This window comes from Chrysochloris asiatica, unplaced genomic scaffold (assembly GCF_000296735.1).
Source record: "Chrysochloris asiatica unplaced genomic scaffold, ChrAsi1.0 scaffold00112, whole genome shotgun sequence".
Lineage (NCBI taxonomy): Eukaryota > Metazoa > Chordata > Mammalia > Afrosoricida > Chrysochloridae > Chrysochloris > Chrysochloris asiatica.
Genome location: NW_006408630.1, coordinates 5,245,019 through 5,263,178, shown reverse-complemented (window position 1 = coordinate 5,263,178; position 18,160 = coordinate 5,245,019). Strand labels below are relative to the sequence as shown.

At 37.6% G+C, this 18,160-nt stretch overlaps 1 protein-coding gene across 1 annotated transcript in view; it reads left to right on the top strand.

Moving 5' to 3' along the window:
- PDGFC (platelet derived growth factor C) overlaps window positions 1–18,160 on the top strand; it is a 355,850-nt gene that overhangs the window by 246,103 nt on the left and 91,587 nt on the right. The window contains exon 3 of the mRNA XM_006867913.1: window positions 6,401–6,581. Coding sequence (XP_006867975.1) covers window positions 6,401–6,581 — 181 coding nt within the window. The remainder of the gene's footprint in view (window positions 1–6,400; window positions 6,582–18,160) is intronic.

Genomic DNA, 18,160 nt, shown 5'->3' with positions numbered 1-18,160 from the left:
TTTTTTTTTTTTGCTTTGGAGAATGACTAGCCCTACTCATTAAAAACTTTTATTTTCCATTGTATTATGCTTGATATCTTTTTTCCGATAAGATTGTTGTTAGGTGCCATCAAGTCGGTACCACAGTCGGTATGCACAACAGAACGAAACACTGCCCGGTCCTGGGCCAACCTCACTATTGTTAACATGCATCAGCTCATTGATGCTGCCACTTTGCCGATCCATCTCGATGGGGGTCTTTCTCTTTTTCCCTGACAATATGTCCGAAGTATGAGAGATGGAGTTTAGCCGTCTTGGCCTCCAAAGAGCACTCTGACTGCACTTCTTCCAACACAGATATGTTGGTTCTTTGGGCAGCCCATGGCACTTTCAATATTCTCCTTCAACACCATAACTGAAAAGCATCAATTCTTCTAAAGTCGTCCGTATTCACTGTCTAGCTTTTGCGTGCATATGAGGTTACTGAAAATACCATGGCTTGATAAGAAAATACCATGGCTTAACAACAATGTCTGATAAGATGACACTCCTTAAATATTTGATGATCCTGTTATTTTGTATTTTGGATCTGCTGTGTCTCTGTCAATATCTACTGTTGGCTTTTGCTTCCCTGTTGTGACTGGAGGAAGGCCAGGATTAGCTACCAGATGAAATGTCCCCTGAGTTTGTTTCCTTCCTGGGGTCTTGTGTGACTTCTGAGGATCCAGTAACCACCATACTTTGCTTTGGATTAGACCAAATGGTCCAGCTTAACTAAGTAGCTCCCTACTTAGTCAAGTTGATTTGTCAGTATACCAGTTAACTGTACTTTCTATAAATTTACATGACTCTGTATTTCCTGAATCACTATTATACGTAGCAGATTTCTCCAATGTAGATTTTAGATTGTGGTTTCCTATGTAAACTGTTTCTAGCTGGGATTTTTTTTTTTTTTTTCCAGTGATGTTTCTAATTTCTGAGCACACTAATTAAACTTTTAAATTATTTTCTAAGCTGTAATAGCTGTTTTACATATTATCTAATTTTCTAGAATTATGGTGAGATAATGAGATGGATATCAGCTTGTCTTGCCATGTTGATCCAGTATCAGTTTCAGAACATAAGGTTGGTTTGAACCACAAGTTTGGTAGTTCAAACCCACCAGCTTCTCCTCAGACCCTCTATAGAGGGTCTCTATGAGTTGGAACAGACTCCACAACACTTCACAACAACAAAGGAAATATCACTTTCACCCATTTAGTCATAACTGATGATCTGCAGATTTCTTCCTTATCCATTTCTCCCTCCTATGGTATAAGGTCAAATGTCTAGCTGACTACTGAAAATCTTCACTTCTATGCTTCTTATGTACGCACCTTAGACCACCTCTTTTAAAACTGAACTTTATCCAAGTCTTCTTATCGTATATCAAATTTATTTTGAAAAGCAGTTTTTCCTTTTTTTTTACTCACTTCTTCTTTTACCAGAAGCATCATACTCCATTCCTTTAAATTGCTCTGATTTCATGTTTTTCATTATTATTAGAGTTATCTTTGGGGGAAAAAATAGTTATCATTTTGCTTCCTTCATCTAAATTCATCCTGGCCTGTGCCTTGTGCATTATAAGTATCTCAAATTTGGATATCCCAGGTATCTGTGTATTAAAAAAACAAAACAAAACAAAACACAAAACTAGAAACAACATATCCCATTTACAGGGAGCTAAGGCGTTCTGGTAGTTCTGCATTGCGCAGTTAACTGCAAACTCAAAAGTTCACGTCCACTAGCTGCATGAGAAAGAGGAGACTTTCTGCTCCCATTGAGATTTGGAGCCTCAGAAACCTGATACAGGGTCAGTATGAGTTAGAACAGACTGGAAGGCACGTCACCACCACCACCACCTCCACCTTCACCACCATTTCCATTTAGCCTTAGTCTCAGTTGCTCTGAAAGAATGAAAACCAAAAGTTAATTTTTTGTTTGCCACTTATTTTGATAGTAATTACTATGTATGAAGCACTGCATTAGGTGCTTGGAATAAAGCAGTGCAAACAATAAATGCCATCTTTTGAAGATGGCGTCTATTCAGAAGATCTGAACCTTCACAAAGGGACATTGAAGTTAACAACCTTCATATTAAAAGAAGGAGGGAGAGGGTAAGAAATCAATCCAAGTTTTTTTGTGAAATAACATTTTTCAAAATGTTGACCCAAAATTTCTAAAGAAACTTCAGGTTTATTAAATCTGTACCTACCTTTTTTTCAATGTCAAGCCTACAGAATAAGATTCAGATTTGCAAATGAAATACCAAGGCCTTCTGACGTATCTTATTTTTCTTACTTGACTTCCATCTACTTCTTTGGTTCCCATTCTCTCTTCACAAATGGACATGCCTGGCCTTTTCCTCCTTCTATTATGTTTCAAGCATTGTACTTCTCGCTAGAATGAATTTCCGTTTGCCTCCCTTTCACCCCTGGTCAGTCAGAACTTATTGACAGCCCAAATGTCAAGTCCTTTGTAAACTGACCCTAATCTCAATGTATAAAATTACTTTTACTCTGCCAGTATTCCACAGTATTTCTTACATACTCTCATTACAGCACTTACCAGTGTGTTTTATGGACCCTGAACTCAAAGAATCTATAGTTGCATACTTGTATCTTGAGAATCTAGCCTAGCACTTTGCACAAAGTCAGTGCTTAATAAATACTTGTGGAATGATTGACCAGGCCTGAAATCTGACTTTCTTCCAACTAGCTGTGGTGGTAACTCAGATCAGATAGATTTACCTAGCAAGCACAGAACAAACAGTTACTTTATGAGTGGAAGCTTTGTTTCCCATGCAAACAATCTTGATATTAAAACTACCTTTTGATAAAAATGGTAATTATCAACTTTGGTATCAATTATATCTTAAATACTAGCCTAGGTTCACTCTGCCTAGTCTTCTTATTGACCTTCTCACCTCGCATCATGCGTACACCAAAACTCCTGAAGTGGTTTTGCTGATTGGATTATGCATTTGTAATCCATAGCCCTGGACTTGTCATATGATACAGCAAAACCCGTCTCTTTCCTGTATGTTAGGGTTTTCTTGTTTATTGCTTTAAGACTCCCAAGTTTATGTTAAAAGGTAGATGTGTGGGAAATGGGTGTGAGGGAATCAGGGTAAAGACGAGGAACAGACTTTATTGACTAGCAATATATGCCAGTAATGTTTGATGCATTGCACATACATGCTTCTATTTTCCTTAGCTAACATCTCTGTGAGGTAAGTAGCATTCTCCTCAATTTACAGATGATGAAAATGCAGTTGAAACAGGTCAAATTACATTTGATATGAGAGTGTGACTACCATGTTAGTAGAAGATTTAGAAGAAAAAATAGTTCATTATATATTTAGCTGTATCCAACATTTTTTTCCTATAAATTTAGAACTGCACAGAAAATAAAAAATATTTTATTGTTATCTGATAACTACTGAATCTAAACCTGTTTTAAAAATCTACCATTGATTTTTAACTCAGCCAGGCTTCTTTTTTTTAACAAGAATTTTAAATGTCCTCTTTAGTATTCTGAAAAGCAATTAATAAAAATGATCATATATTTCACACACAATTATTTTATAATAGATTTAAGAGCCTGTATATTTATAAAGGAGAAATAATAGCAAAATAATCTTTGTTAAATAATATGTATTTCAGTGCATAATGCTCATATACTGGAGAAATAAAAGGAAGTAGCCAGATGTCTGTATATTTTATGTAGCTTTATCTTGAATTGAACAACTACAGATATATACTGGACAATTATACTGGAGAAATAAAAGGAAGTAGCCAGATGTCTGTATATTTTATGTAGATTTATCTTGAATTGAACAACTACAGATATCGGCTAATGTGTTGTTGTTAAGTGCTGTAGAGTTGGTTCCACCTCATAGCAACCCTGTATAGGGTTTCTGAGGAACAGCCTTGTCGTTCAAACATGTGTTTAATTTTTTAATTGTACTGCAAATACTGTACCCATTGTTTCTGTTGGTGACATGTTTTTCTAAAATGGTGGGTATTCTTGGTAAAGTTAAAAAGAAAGAATAGACTTTATTCAATTTAGCTGGTAGTTGAATTTCTGAAAAATTTGGCATAAATGAAACCAGTGTACTATGTCCTGTCCCTGTGTTTATATGTAAAACAATGTTAAGTTCTAGGCTGGGATGAATGATAGCAGAATTTTCACCTATGTGATAATTCCCTGATATATGTGGCAGGCAGGGAGACATAGACAAGTATTTTATTTTAGCACCAAGCAATATTGAGATTCCCTGACATTTCAGTAGTTCTTCTAATTGGTAGTCATTGAGACAACTGAATACCTCTACAAATTTATGAAACATTCTGCTATGTAATGTTCTGGCAATGCTTCTGCAAAAAGTAATGTTAGTAAAGTCAGAACTTGTTTAATTTCAGGGGGATAATGTGAATCAAGATCAGCCCAAGGCTGATTCCTATAAGGTGAACATTAGACATACTCAGCAACCTTTCTACCAATTCCGATACCATCCGTCCCTCCTGTGGCATTCTCTGCTTCTCTGCTGGGTTCAATAATGCATTGAAAATGCCATGCAAAGCTCATAAATCATATTTATAGTTAGATTTATTATTAAGGAAGTAACAGGATACAACTTGGGTTCAGAATCAACAGGCTACAACTTGAGATCAAGATATGAAGTATATGGGCAAAGTCTAAAAGACTCTCCTGAAAAGGACAGCACGTTCCTCCCTTCTTCAGTACAGGACAGCTTTCACAACTGTCAGCTGTACGGACAAGTAGCCATGTACATTTCCCAGCCTTGTACATCTCCTCTCTGCTGCGCAGCCCTCCTTGTAGCCTTCTCACCTCAGGACAGACTGCTTTTCGCCCTGCCATTTGTCACCACTGATTCTACTGCAGAGCCCTTTCTGAACCTGTCATCTATGTCATGGTTGCTGAACCACTTTGGGGCCTGTTACTGTCTTCAGTGCTACAGCCCTTAACGGATGCTACAACTCTTATAGTAAATTTCTTGCTTCCTTTCTCTCTTCTTCTCATTTCTGCCTTGCCTTACTCCTTTCTGCCTCATCCTGCTTCCTGTCTAAATAAACTCTGTTGGGTTAACTGATATATATACATAAATGCTACATCAGTTTCAAGGCATGACCCTCCCACGAAGGCCAGGAACTGGCCATTTCCCTCTTGGTAGGCCACAGATACTTCCCTTGCATATTTCACAGTCACTTTTTTTGCTTAGTATATTGATCAATTCCCCACAAGGTGCTACATACCAATCACAGAATAGTACAGGACCAGAAAAAGGGTATCAAAGCAAGTCATTTATAGCCTACCCAGGAAATGTAACAAACCGTCTGGGTTAGAAAAACTAGGGCAAAGGAAACACTTCAGGGATTAAGGGAAAAAGCTTGCAAGCTGTTTTCCCAAAAGAACCATGGCCAAAAGCCACATAAAGGAAATCATTGCACCATAACTGCTGTCATTAAAAATCACTGATACTAAGCTTCCTAGGCAAAAATGGCATTTTTAATAAACAGTAGTCCTATCCCCCTTATGTTTAAGATAATGTATGCAGTACTGTGTAAAATAGAAATACCCAAGATGTAATTTCTTTTTTTCCATGGATTTTGCAGTCTGATAACGCTGTAGATAGATCACTTACATGGCTACTATTAAAAATATGTGCTTATCAAAAAGAGAAAGACGACAGTGAGCCGAGAACACTAGGAAGGTTTTACAGAGGCAATGGAATACAAAAAGAGATTTGTAGGAATTGTACTTCCTGAAGTGGCTAGAGAAAAGCCTGTGTCATAGATGAGTGAAGAACTTAACTGTCGTGAAGTAGTGGTCAATGATAATAGAAATTAAGATCTGAGTATATCATGTCAGTTCCATACCTAATCTTGAAAATTATTAAATTGAGTAATTAAGTGAATTGAAGATCAGATATGGTGGTGGTGGTTGTTAAATGCTATCAAGTCAGTTCCAACTCATAGTGACCCTGTGTGTGAGTTTACGAGGCTATAAATCTTGGCAGAAGCAGAAAGCCTTATCTTGCTCCCATGGAACGACTGGTGGGCTTGAACCACCGATCTTTTGGTTTTATAGTTCAGTGATGTTCAAAATAGTAAGTTGTGAGATGATTAAATAATACATCTGGGGTTTGTTAAGAGTAAAACTACTGATTTAAAATAGAACTCATATTTCATATAATGGGAATACATTTGCAGTGTTTTCTCACTTGGGGGTATTTAATTATATTTACGCAGTTTGATTAAGGACTAACTCTTAGCTATTCAAAACAAGTATGTACATCTTGAATCTATAGACACATGAACTTAAATTTATCTCATTTTTCCCCATTGTCTCCTTACAGGTATGATTTTGTAGAAATTGAGGAACCCAGTGATGGAACTATTTTAGGACGCTGGTGTGGTTCTGATGCTGTTCCAGGAAAGCAGATTTCTAAAGGAAATCAAATCAGAATAAGATTTGTATCTGATGAATATTTTCCCTCTGAACCTGGTTTCTGCATCCACTACAACATTGTCAAACCAGTAAGTACCATTTTTGAGACCTATGTATTCAATTTCATCAATTGTTTATTTTTTCCTTTCAAACTAGAAGAGGAAAAAACTCAAAATACAAAAATCTTCTAGCTCGGAGCACCCCCATAATTCAGATTATCACAAATCATTATCACAAATCAGTCGTAGTAGAGGGTTAGCAAGGTTAAAAACCTTGACAATGCAATAAAATACAATATTTTTTCCAATATCTAGAAAATTGTAATGTCCCAGTTCACTGGCATTTCCGTGTTGAATTTACATAGAAGTAGTTAGTATTTCATTGAAAAAAATAGGAAATTATGTATATTGATTTTTTTTTTTTTTATCCTTTAGGAAACATTATTAGAATATCTTCCTGAATTGATTTCTAGTTTGCATCATATTAAATAAAAAAAACTATAATTTTAATTTTCTACCATATTCAAGAACACTTGTTAAATGACACTCCTTGCATTTTGATAAATGTTGTTTTTGTTAGGTGCCATCGAGTCGATATCAACTTATAGCAACCCTATTTAAAAAAAAATTTTTTTTTTTTACATGTGCTGTTGACAAATAGGTGCATAACCTTTTTCTCTTGGGTTAAAAAAATGACAAATAGTTGCACAGCATCTTCTCCTATTTTCTCCTGGGTTAAAATTTTAATTTATTTTTCAAATCAGTATATTGTTGTTATGTGTCATAGAGTCAGTTCTAAATAAGAGAGGTTCTGTGTAGGGTGTCCAAGGCTATAAATCTTTATGGGAGCAGAAGGCCTCATCTTTCTCCAAGAAACAAATGGTAGATTCCAATTTACATTGCAATTAAAATCTAGCTTGTAATCTGCAATGCTACTAGGACTCATTAATCAGTATATTAGTAAAATGCATTTTCAGAATTACCAAAATCCAAAAGCCATACCGACTGCCACTGAGCTGATTCTGATTCATAGCAAGCCTGAATAGGGTTTCCAGAATTGTAAATTTTTTAGGGAGCAGAAAGACTCGTGTTTCTCCTGCAGAACAACTGGTAGGTTTAAACAGTCTATCTTGTGGTTAGCAGTACAGTACTTATCCTATAGTGTCTTCAGAGCACCTTTAAAGGAAATCAATTATCTCAGTTTTCCTACTCAGATTGATATTTATCTTACTTGAATAAAATTCATGATCTTCCCAAAAAGGGAAGATTTTGAAATCTTGATTAAAATTTAAGAAATCTGTATTTTTGTATAATAATTGTTGTGTATTTAATTTTTAATAGTATTTTCTTATTTGTTCAGTGGAGTTTACAATTAACCCTACCAAAGAATTTGGTTTTTGTCATTAGTTCTTGAGAAATAGCCTTTAGAATTCTGATATTTCCCAGTAATTAAAATGTCTTTGGTCAAGACTCCTAGTAGGTTGTTGTTGTTAGTTGCCATCAAGTTGGTACTGACTCATAGTGACCCTATGCACAGCAGAACGAAACACTACCCGATCCTGGACCAACCTCACTATTGTTGCCATGCTTGAGTCCATTGATGCTGCCACCTGGCCAATCCATCTCATTGGGAGTCTTCCTCTTTTTCTCTGTCCCTTCACCCTACCAAACATGAAATTCCACTCCAGCGACTGGTCTCTCCTGACAATATGTCCAAAGTATGAAAGATGAAGTTTGGCCATCTTGGCCTCTAAGGAGCACTCTGGCTACATTTCTTCCAACACGGATCTGTTTGTTCTTTTGTCAGCCCATGGCACTTTCAATATTCTCCTCCAACACTGTAATTCAAAAGCATCGATTCTTCTATGGTCTTCCTTATTTACTGTCTACCTTTCGCATGCATATGAGATTATTGAAAATGCCATGGCTTGGGTCGGGCACACCTTAGGCCTCAAGCTGGTGTCTTTGCTCTTCAATACTTTAAAAAGGTCTTGTGCAGCAGATTTGCCTAATGCAATACGTAGTTTGATTTCTTGACTGCTGCTTTCCTGAGTGTTGATAGTTGATCCAAGATGAATGATCCTTGACAACTTCAATCTTTTCTCCATTGATAAGAATGTTGTCTATTGGTCCAGTGGTGAGGATGTTTGTTTTCTTTACATTGAGATGTAATCAATACCAAAGGCAGTGCAAGTCCTCTTCACTTTCAGCAAGCAATGTTGTGTCATATGCATATCACAGGTTGTTAATGAGTCTTCCTCCAATCTTGATGACACATTTTTCTTCATATAACTCAGATTATTTGCTCAGCATATGGGTTGAATAAGTATGGTGAAAGAATACAGCCTTTTCGCACACCTTTCTTAATTTTAAACGACTCACTATTCCCATGTTCTGTTCGAACAACAGCCTCTTGGACCATGTACAGATTCCTCATGAGCACAATTAAGTGTTCTGGAATAACCATACTTCGCAATGTTGTCCATAGCTAGTAGATTATGCTAATGAAATACCAACTAATGGAAGCTGGCCAGGTCTAAAAAACCCACCTGGTGAATTAAACCTCAGGAAAGGCGGGTGTACTGGAATTTGAGTTCAGTCACTTGAGCCTCGATTCAATCAATCATGCCTACATAATGAGACCCCAATCTAAAATCTCTGGACACTGAAGTTCCGTGGACTTCCTGTGTGGTTATAGATATTGATGCATGTGGGTGAATAACATAGCATTTCTTTTTCTATGAAAGCTCCATGTGGGGAGCTCTCCCAGGTATTGCCCTATGATTGTCTCATCATGTTTTGTATTTTTTGCATAGTGAAGATGTATAACACTTTTCTAAGTTCTCTATGTTGTTCTAGCTAATTATTGAGGGAGCAGTGGAGAACATGATGGCTCTGTAGGATAAGCCCTGGATTGAGAACCACAATGTCGACTGTTCGAGCCCACCAGCCATTCCAGTGAGAAAGATAAGGCTTTCGGTTCCCACAAAGGTTTACAGCCTATACAGAGTCTCTATGAGTTGAACCTGACTCAGTGGCATTTAACAATAATGAGTAGGGTCCTGTAGATTAGAAGTGAGAAGCCTTGATGATCCTTGAGCTTACTGCTGGCACTTTCATGAGAGCAGAGAAAGGCCTTGAATCTGTAGCTAGCATATCAGAAACAAAGGAGCTTGTGGATCCTCAGTTTGTGGCTGGAATATGAAATCTTGAACAGAAATGCAATCTGGAGGATTGTACCCTTGAATTTATGCACTCTGACATATGGTTATGGGCAAAAGAAGAAATAATTACATGTACATTTGGTATCTGTCTTGGTTGTCTAGTGTTCCTATAATAGAAACAGCACAATTGGGTGGATTTAAAAAAATGTATTGTCTCACATTTTAGGAGGCTAGAAGTCTGAATTCAGGATGCCAGCTCCAGGGAAAGGCTTTCCCTCTGTGTTTATTACCATGAAGGTGCTTGTTATCAGTCTTGCCCTGAGTCTTGGAGTTTCTCAGCACAGGGATCCTGGGTACCAAGGAGGCACTGCACTCCTGGATTTTCTTTTATGATAGTAGGATGTCTATCAAATCTCTGCTCATTTGTTTAATTTCTTTTATCTCTCTAAAGATATTGACTCAAAATACAACCTAATCCTATAGATTGTATTCTGCTTTATTAACATAACTTTCTCTAATCCTAATTTATTCACATGGTAGCAGTTAGAATTTTCAACACAGTACAAAATGGAGGATGATCACACAATATTAGGAATCATGGCATAGTCAAGTTGACAGTCTTTCCAGAGGGTCACACTTTGATCCATGACCATGTAAAACAGAGGTGGAATTCTGAATTGATTGATTTCACTGATGGAATTAAAATGCATATTATGTCAAAATAATTGCATTTATTTGCTGGACTTAAGGGGAGCCCTTGTGAAGCAGTGAATCAAGCATTACGCTGGTAACCACAAGTCATGGGTTCAAATACACCAGTCATTCATCAGAAAAAGATGAGTCTGTCTGATCTTATGATGATTTACAGTTTTAGAAATCCTATGGAGCAGTTGTACTCTGTCCTATAGAATAACTCTGAGTTGGAATTAAGTCTCTATCAAGGGGTTTGGTTTTCAGTATATTTGCTGTACTATCCATCACTGTTGTGGAGTCCTGGTGTGGCGCTGTGGGTTAATGCACCAGACTGCAAAGCCGTTTGAACTGCAAGGTTGGCGGCTCAAGCTCACCAGCTGCTCCTTGGAAACCCTATACAGGGTCCCTATGGGTCGGAACCAACTCGATGGCACTTAACAACAACAACAACAACAACAATTCCTGGTGTACTGCTGTGAGTTAATGCGGAGGACTGCAACGTTGGTTTGAAACACAAGGTCGGCGATTCAAGCTCACCAGCTGCTCCTCGGAAACCTATACAGTCACTATGGGTTGGAACCAATTCAACAGCACTCAACAAAAACAATTACAACAAAATACTGCAAATCCTTCTTGTATTTTCAATATATATTACTTAAACTAATAATTTGTAAGTTCTTGTACAAATGTGGTATGTGTCTAATAAACTTTAAAACTATAATCACTATTTTCACAACTTAAAATTATTATATGAAATTTATATTTAAATCATTTGACCAAAATGTAATAAGTCCATAGATACACAGGAGACACACCACTGACCATTGGTTGGACTTCTCTTAGGTGTTAGCACATTGTTGTTACAGTTGTTATAGATACACAGGGGACACACCATTGGTTGGACTTCTCTTGGGTGTTAGCATGTTGTTGTTACAGTTGTTGTTATGTGCTGTCCAGTCTTTCATGACTCCGAGCAGCCCTGCACAGCTTCTGTGGAGTGGTTGGAGGAAATTTAAGCATTGACGGAAAATACAGTAAAACCATAAATTTTCATTTCTATTTAGTAGTAAAATTATTTGTTGTGTATGATTGAAGTTATATTTCATGTATTTTTCAACTTGATCAATTTCCTTATTTAAATTCTTACAATTTACCCAGCTGTTACTGAGTTTATTCCAACTCATGGCAGCCCTATGTGTATAAAAGTAAAACTGCACTCCATAGTGTTTTCAATGGTTTATTTTTTCAGAAGTAGATCACCATGTCTTTCTTCCAAGGATACTCTGAATGGACTCAAACCTCTAACCTTTTGGTTAGGATCACCCAGCTTAACTACTTTACCTTTTGTGCCATCCAGGAAATCCATAAATTATTTAAGGTGTCTATATCTCCATACACCCTCGGAAACCCTGTACAGGGTCGCTATGGGTCGGAACCGACTCGAAGGCACTTAACAACAACAACATATCTCCATTCTAACTTGAAATACTTTTGCTAGTATAGATTCTTCACCATTTCTTTAATGTTGATTTCAATTTTTTTTTCTTTTTTCTAATAACTTAATTTTGCCTAGAAATAAATTTGGAATTTTTTTAAAAAAATGTTTGATTATTTAAAATTATTTATTTTATAGTTGGCTTTGAAAATCTAATCTCCATTCTTAAAAGATGATCAGGTCCACGTTTTCTATTTGAGTTATAATACATGTGTTGTTGTTTTTAATTGGTATTGAGTTGGTTCTGACTCTTAAGGTGTTCCATGAGCAACTGGAGGGTTTAAATTGCTGACCTTGTGGTTCACAGTAGTGTGTTGATCCTACAGCACCACACCAGAATTCCATAGTACATGGGAGATTCTTAAATACTTAAATGGAAAACCAAATTACATTTTAAAAATAAAATATAATGGTGGTTTAGTAAAACTGCAAGGGTTTATTACCCCAAACTTATAACAAAAATAAACTTGAAATTGAGGAGAATGATATTGAGGAGAAAAATTAATACACATTTGTTTTTATTTAAAATGAATCACATGGTTCATATTATATTAATTTGTTGTGTTACTGTTGTTATGTGATGTCGAGTCTGTTCCAGCCCACAGCGATCCTGTATAGGGCTTCCAAGGAGCAGCTGGGGAGGTTTAACCACCGATCTTGCAGTTCAAACTGGCTTTGCAGTCCAGCTATTAACTCACAGCACCACACCAGGACTCTTCTGCTACAGAATAATGCATGAAAGCTGAAGTGTGCCTATGCCACCAGTACGGGTATTTTATTTGGATTTTATGGCCCTGTGGGTTATCTGGTTGTATAATCCAAGGAGTTGTTTGGGTTCAGTGAAATAGGTAAAGATAAAAACACAAGATGTTTATAGTACTTTGCTCAGTCTGAGCACATTATAGCCTCTCAATAAAAACTTGAAGTCTGAGTGATCATGGAAGATCAGTGACCCCAGCTCAACAGAGGATGCAATGACACATGTGTCTTAATCTGTAAGTGTTTATCAGGGTCATGAGCCATTGATGAGGTTTAAAAATAAATAAACCTAAAAATTAAATTAATTAAAACCTGGGTATCCATTTAAATACCACCTACCCTGGTATGACACTGTGGGTTAATGCGTCAGACTGCAGAGCCGTTTGAACCGCAAGGTCGGTGGTTCAAGCTCACCAGTTGCTTCTCAGAAACCCTATACAGGGTTGCTATGGGTCGGAACTGACTCGACGGCACACAACAACAACAACCCTACTGACTAAAGGACCTTTGCTGGCTTGGCTGCTAACCGACAGGTCAGCAGTTTGAACCTGCCAGCTGCTCCTCAGGAGAATGACATGGTAGTCAGATTGGGTAAAGATTTACAGCTTTGGAAGCCCTATTGTGGTCATGATAAATTGTAATCCACTGGAAGGCAACTTTTTTTCTCTCTCTTGACTACGAAACACTGCCAGCTGGATTTAACCTTTTGCCTGAGTCTTACATCAGATGCTGCTCTGAGACAAAATATGGCATCTGAGAGATACTATATAAAATACATGTTATATTTCATAATTTAACTTCAATTAATTACATTTTTTAACAGACTCAACAGCACTTAACAATAACAACACAACAAATTAATATAATATGAACTATGCGAATCCTTTTAAATATAAATAAATGTGTATTTATTTTTCTCCTCAATATTATTCTCCTCAATTTTAAGTTTATTTTTGTTATAAGTGTGGGGTGAATAAATCTTTGCAGTTTTACATTCGTACATTACATGTTGAAATAGTTCAGTAAATTGCAACTAATGCAGAGAAAGGAAAAGCAGGCTAAAGGAGATTTAGTGAACCTTGGACCTTGTTGAGCTAGTGTCAACTTTTAATTGAGCCATGTGGCATGTAGTCATCTGGTTGGCCTGGGATAGGCTGCAGACAGTGAAGACAAGTGGAGAAATGGCATAAGGGATCAAAACATTCATCCACCTCATATTTACGGAAAAATAGCATTGGACAAGAAAAAAGCAAGAGAACATGAAGACCGACTCCCACACTGCCTAATATGTGTAACTCAGCATTTTAATTTTGCCAGAGTCTTTCCTGGATATTATATTGATATGGAATTTTATAATGACATACACTTTAATTCTATGGAGTTTAAATTTACTCTGGTAGTTTTACCTGTCATTTCTTCACCTAGCTTTATCTTGGCTCCATATATTGACGTCTCTTTATAGACAACCAAACTCATTTTACTCTCAATAACTGTGTACAGGTGAAATTTGATAAGAAGAAATTTTATGAGTGCCTATGATTTTAAGCCTTGCAGAATATTTTCAGTTATTTATGGGGTTGGTGTGCTGTGGAGTCAGTTCCAACTCATAGCGACCCTCTATAGCGTTTCTGAGGCTGTAATTCTTTAGATGGGAGAAGAAAGCCTCATCTTTCTCCTGCAGAGCAGCTGGTAGTTTCAAACTGCTGACCTTGAGGTTAGCTGTCCAATTTGTAACTACTACTACCCCAGAGCATACATTGCTAAATGGCCTCCTTTCTTCCCTTCCTTTCCCGACACCCTCCAGACTCTTACCTCTAGGGCAATAATTTATCAATTTTATCTGCAAGCCCAATGAGAAGAAGGCCTTCCCATCAGGCAGCTGACTCAAAATTCATGTGGTGTTTGCTCAAAGAAAGCGATGTCTTTCAAGCCCCTCAGTCACTCCTGATATTTTTGTTGTATTTTCTCTTTTTCTTTTTGTTAAGTTTGAATTTCATATGAGGCAATAGTTTCACTGATTGCAAAGCCACCACTATAATATAGGACCTTAGGGGCCTCTGGTCACCATGGTTTCTTTAAATTGTAACGATAAAGATAATATAGTAAACTACTAACTTGTTGGTATGAGGTTTGCTACTGAGCGTCTAGCACCATGCCAGACACATTATTGTGAATATTCTTGGGAATTCAGCAATTTTCCTTTAGAATTCCCTAAAGCAATGTAGAACTGAATTTAATTTCTTATTTGTTGATGTTGTTAGCTGCCATTGTGTTGACTCCAACTCAAAATAGCCCACGTACCACAAAACAAAAGACTGCCTCGTCCTGTACATTCTTATATTCATGTGCTTGAACTCATTGTTGTAGCCATTGTGTCAATCCATCTTGGCTGAGGGTGTTCCTCTTTTCCCCTGACCCTCCTCTTGACCAAGCATAGTGTTCTTGTCTAGGAACTGTTCACTTCTGATAACACATTCCACAATCGTTGCTTCTAAGAGTATTTTCACTGTTGTTGTGAAGTGCCATGGAGTCAGTTCCAACCCATAGTGACCCTGTACAGGGTTTCCGAGGAATGAATGGTGAGCTTGAATTGCCAACCTTGCAGTTCAAAGAGTTTTGCAGTCTGGTGTATTAACCCACAACGCCACATCAGGATTCCAACTTCCTCCCAAGAGATTTGTTCGTTCTTCTGGAAGTGCATGGTATATTAAATATTCTTCTTTTTTTTTTACTTTCTGTTACAAATTGAGTGAATGTTTCACTCATCATTCAGATCATTAGTTTCACGTTCAACAAACTATATATATCATTTTTGATTCATTATAATGAATGCAGTCCCCTCCATGTACCAACGATTAACAGTATTTATCTCCATTCGCTTTAACTATTAGATTCTTTTCTGTGTTTCCTGATATCTTCATCTTTCCTTGGATTACCTCTCTCTTGTTGTATGTTGCCTGCCCTGTCACCCATGATAACACATGTCTACCATCTGTTGTATTTAAGTGCCTTCGAGTTGGTTCCGACTTCTAGTGATCCAATGTACAACAGAACGAAACACTGCCCAGTCCTACAGCATCCTCACAATTGCTGATACGCTTAAGTCCATTGTTCTTGCCACTGTACCTCTCCATCTCATTGGGGTTCTCCTTCCTTTTCTCTGTCAATCTAGTTTGCCAAGCATGATGTCCTTTTCCAGGGACTGGTCCCTTCTGATAACATGTCCAAAGTATGAGAAATGAAGTCTGGCCATCTTGACTTCTAAGGAGCACTCTGGTTGCACTTCTTCCAATGCAGATTGGTTTGTTCTTCTGGCAGTCTATATACCTTTAATATTCTTCTCCAACTCCATAACTCAAATGCATAAATTCTTCTAAGGATTTATTTACTGTCCAACTTTCACAGTCTATTGAAAATACCATGGCTTGGGTGAGGCACACTTCAGTCCCCAAAATTACATTTTTGCTCTTCAACACTAAAGAGGTCATGTGCAACAGATTTGCTTAATGCACTATGCCCGGTAGTTTCTTGATTGCTGTTTCATAAGTGTTGATGGGGATCCAAGCAAAGTGAAGTTTTTGACAACCACAGTCTTTTCTCCATTTGTCTTGATGTTATTTATTGGTCAGGTGAGGAGAATTTTTGTTTTCTTTACATTGAGATGCAACCCATACTTCTTTGATCTTCATCCATAAGTATTTTAAGTGCTCTTCACTTTTAGCAAGCAAGGTTGTATACGCTGCATATCTCAGGTTGTTTAATGAGCATTCCTTCCAACCTGATGCCATGTTCTTATTCATATAATACAGCTACTTGAATTATTTACTTGGCATACAGATTGAATAAGTATAGTGAAAAAAATACAGCCTTGGTGCATTTCGTTCCTGAATTTAAACCATTCAGTGTCCCCTTGTTGAAATCAAATGATTGCCTTCTGGTTATGTACAGGTTTCTTTTGAGCACGATTAAGTGTTCCAGAATATTTGTTCTCCATTGTGTCCATTGCTTGTCATGATCCACACAGTCGAAAACCTTTGCATACTCAATAAAGCACAGGTAAACTTCTTTCTGGTATTCTCTGCTTTCAGCCAAGATGCATCTGATGTCAGCAGTGATATCCCTCAATCTATGTCCTTGTCTGAATCCAAATAGACCTCTGGCAGTTCCCTGTCAATGTACTATTGCAACCATTTTTGAATTATCTTTAGCAAAATTTTAATTCTTTGTAATATTAATGATGTTGTCCAATGTATGTCCTTGTCTGATATACAACAGGGCTCTGGGATACAGGGATTGAGACATGGTTTCCGTATACCATTGGGTCTCCTCCCTTTGGAGTAGGCAAAAATGTAGATCTCTTACAATCAGTTAGTTAGGTAGCTGTCTTCCAAATTTCTTGGCATAAGTCAGTGAGTGCCTTAAGGGCTGCATCAGTTGAAAGATTTCAATTTTTATTCCATCAGTTTCCAGAGCCTTGTTATTTGCCAATGCCTACAGTGCACATTGGACTTCTTTCTTCAGTACCATTGGCTGCTTCTTGAAATGGTTACACATAGACCATTTCTTTTTGGTACAGTCACTATATTCCTGCCATCTTCTTTTGATGCTTTCTGCATCATTCAGTATTTTGCCCAAAAAATCCTTCAGTATTGCATGTCGAAGTTTGACAAATGTGGTCACCAATCAGAGAGTGTATTCCCATTGACTCTTACTTTTGGAAGGGGGTTTACCCTGAAGGGGACCCAACCACTTGCCTTGATGTCTCCTAGGCAAGCAGCTTGCTTGTTCTTGTAGTAATCTGCCAGACTGCCTATATTGTTTTGTATTTTTCCTGTTGGTTTTTCTTTCAAGAAGTATCGTCTGTTCTTCTAGCGGCTCCAGGCTGGTCTGCTTGTCCTTTCAAGTGGAAATTTTCCACCTCTGAAGATCTGGATGTGGTACAGGATTCCACCTATGGTATTATGTAATGAAGAGGCTCCACAGGAAGCCTCCTTCACTGGGCACATTGTAGCCCCATTTTACGTATTCCAATCACTTATAGGCAGAAGATGGATTTACAAACTTTCTATGTTGATATTTCTGGCTATTCCTTTCTCTCCCCTTCAAGTGTCTATTTTATAATGGTATACCCAGGAAACCAAGATTCAGAAGACAGCCAAGCATCTTAACATTATTTCTCAACCATGTCTCAATCCCTGTATCCCAGAGCCCTGTTGTTCCAAGGTTGTGAATACATCATTATTTACCTCTGTCCCACTTAGCCCATGCAAAGCTGCCTAATTGCTTTCCCATCTGCCTCATTCTCCATTCCCCTCCCCCTTCTTATGTACTGACCGCCTCATTAGTACCCAAACTATCCTGTGTCTATTCCCTACCCTGTGTTCCACGTTCCCTTTCCTTAACTCACCCCCCACCCCCAAATCCCGGTAACCAGCAAAGAATCCTACCCCCTCCCTTTAGTATGGGTTCTTTTTCTTAGTCTTTTACAGTAGTGGGCCTATGCAGTATTTCTCCTTTTGTGACTAATTTCACTCAAGGTTCATCCATGTTATTCAGTG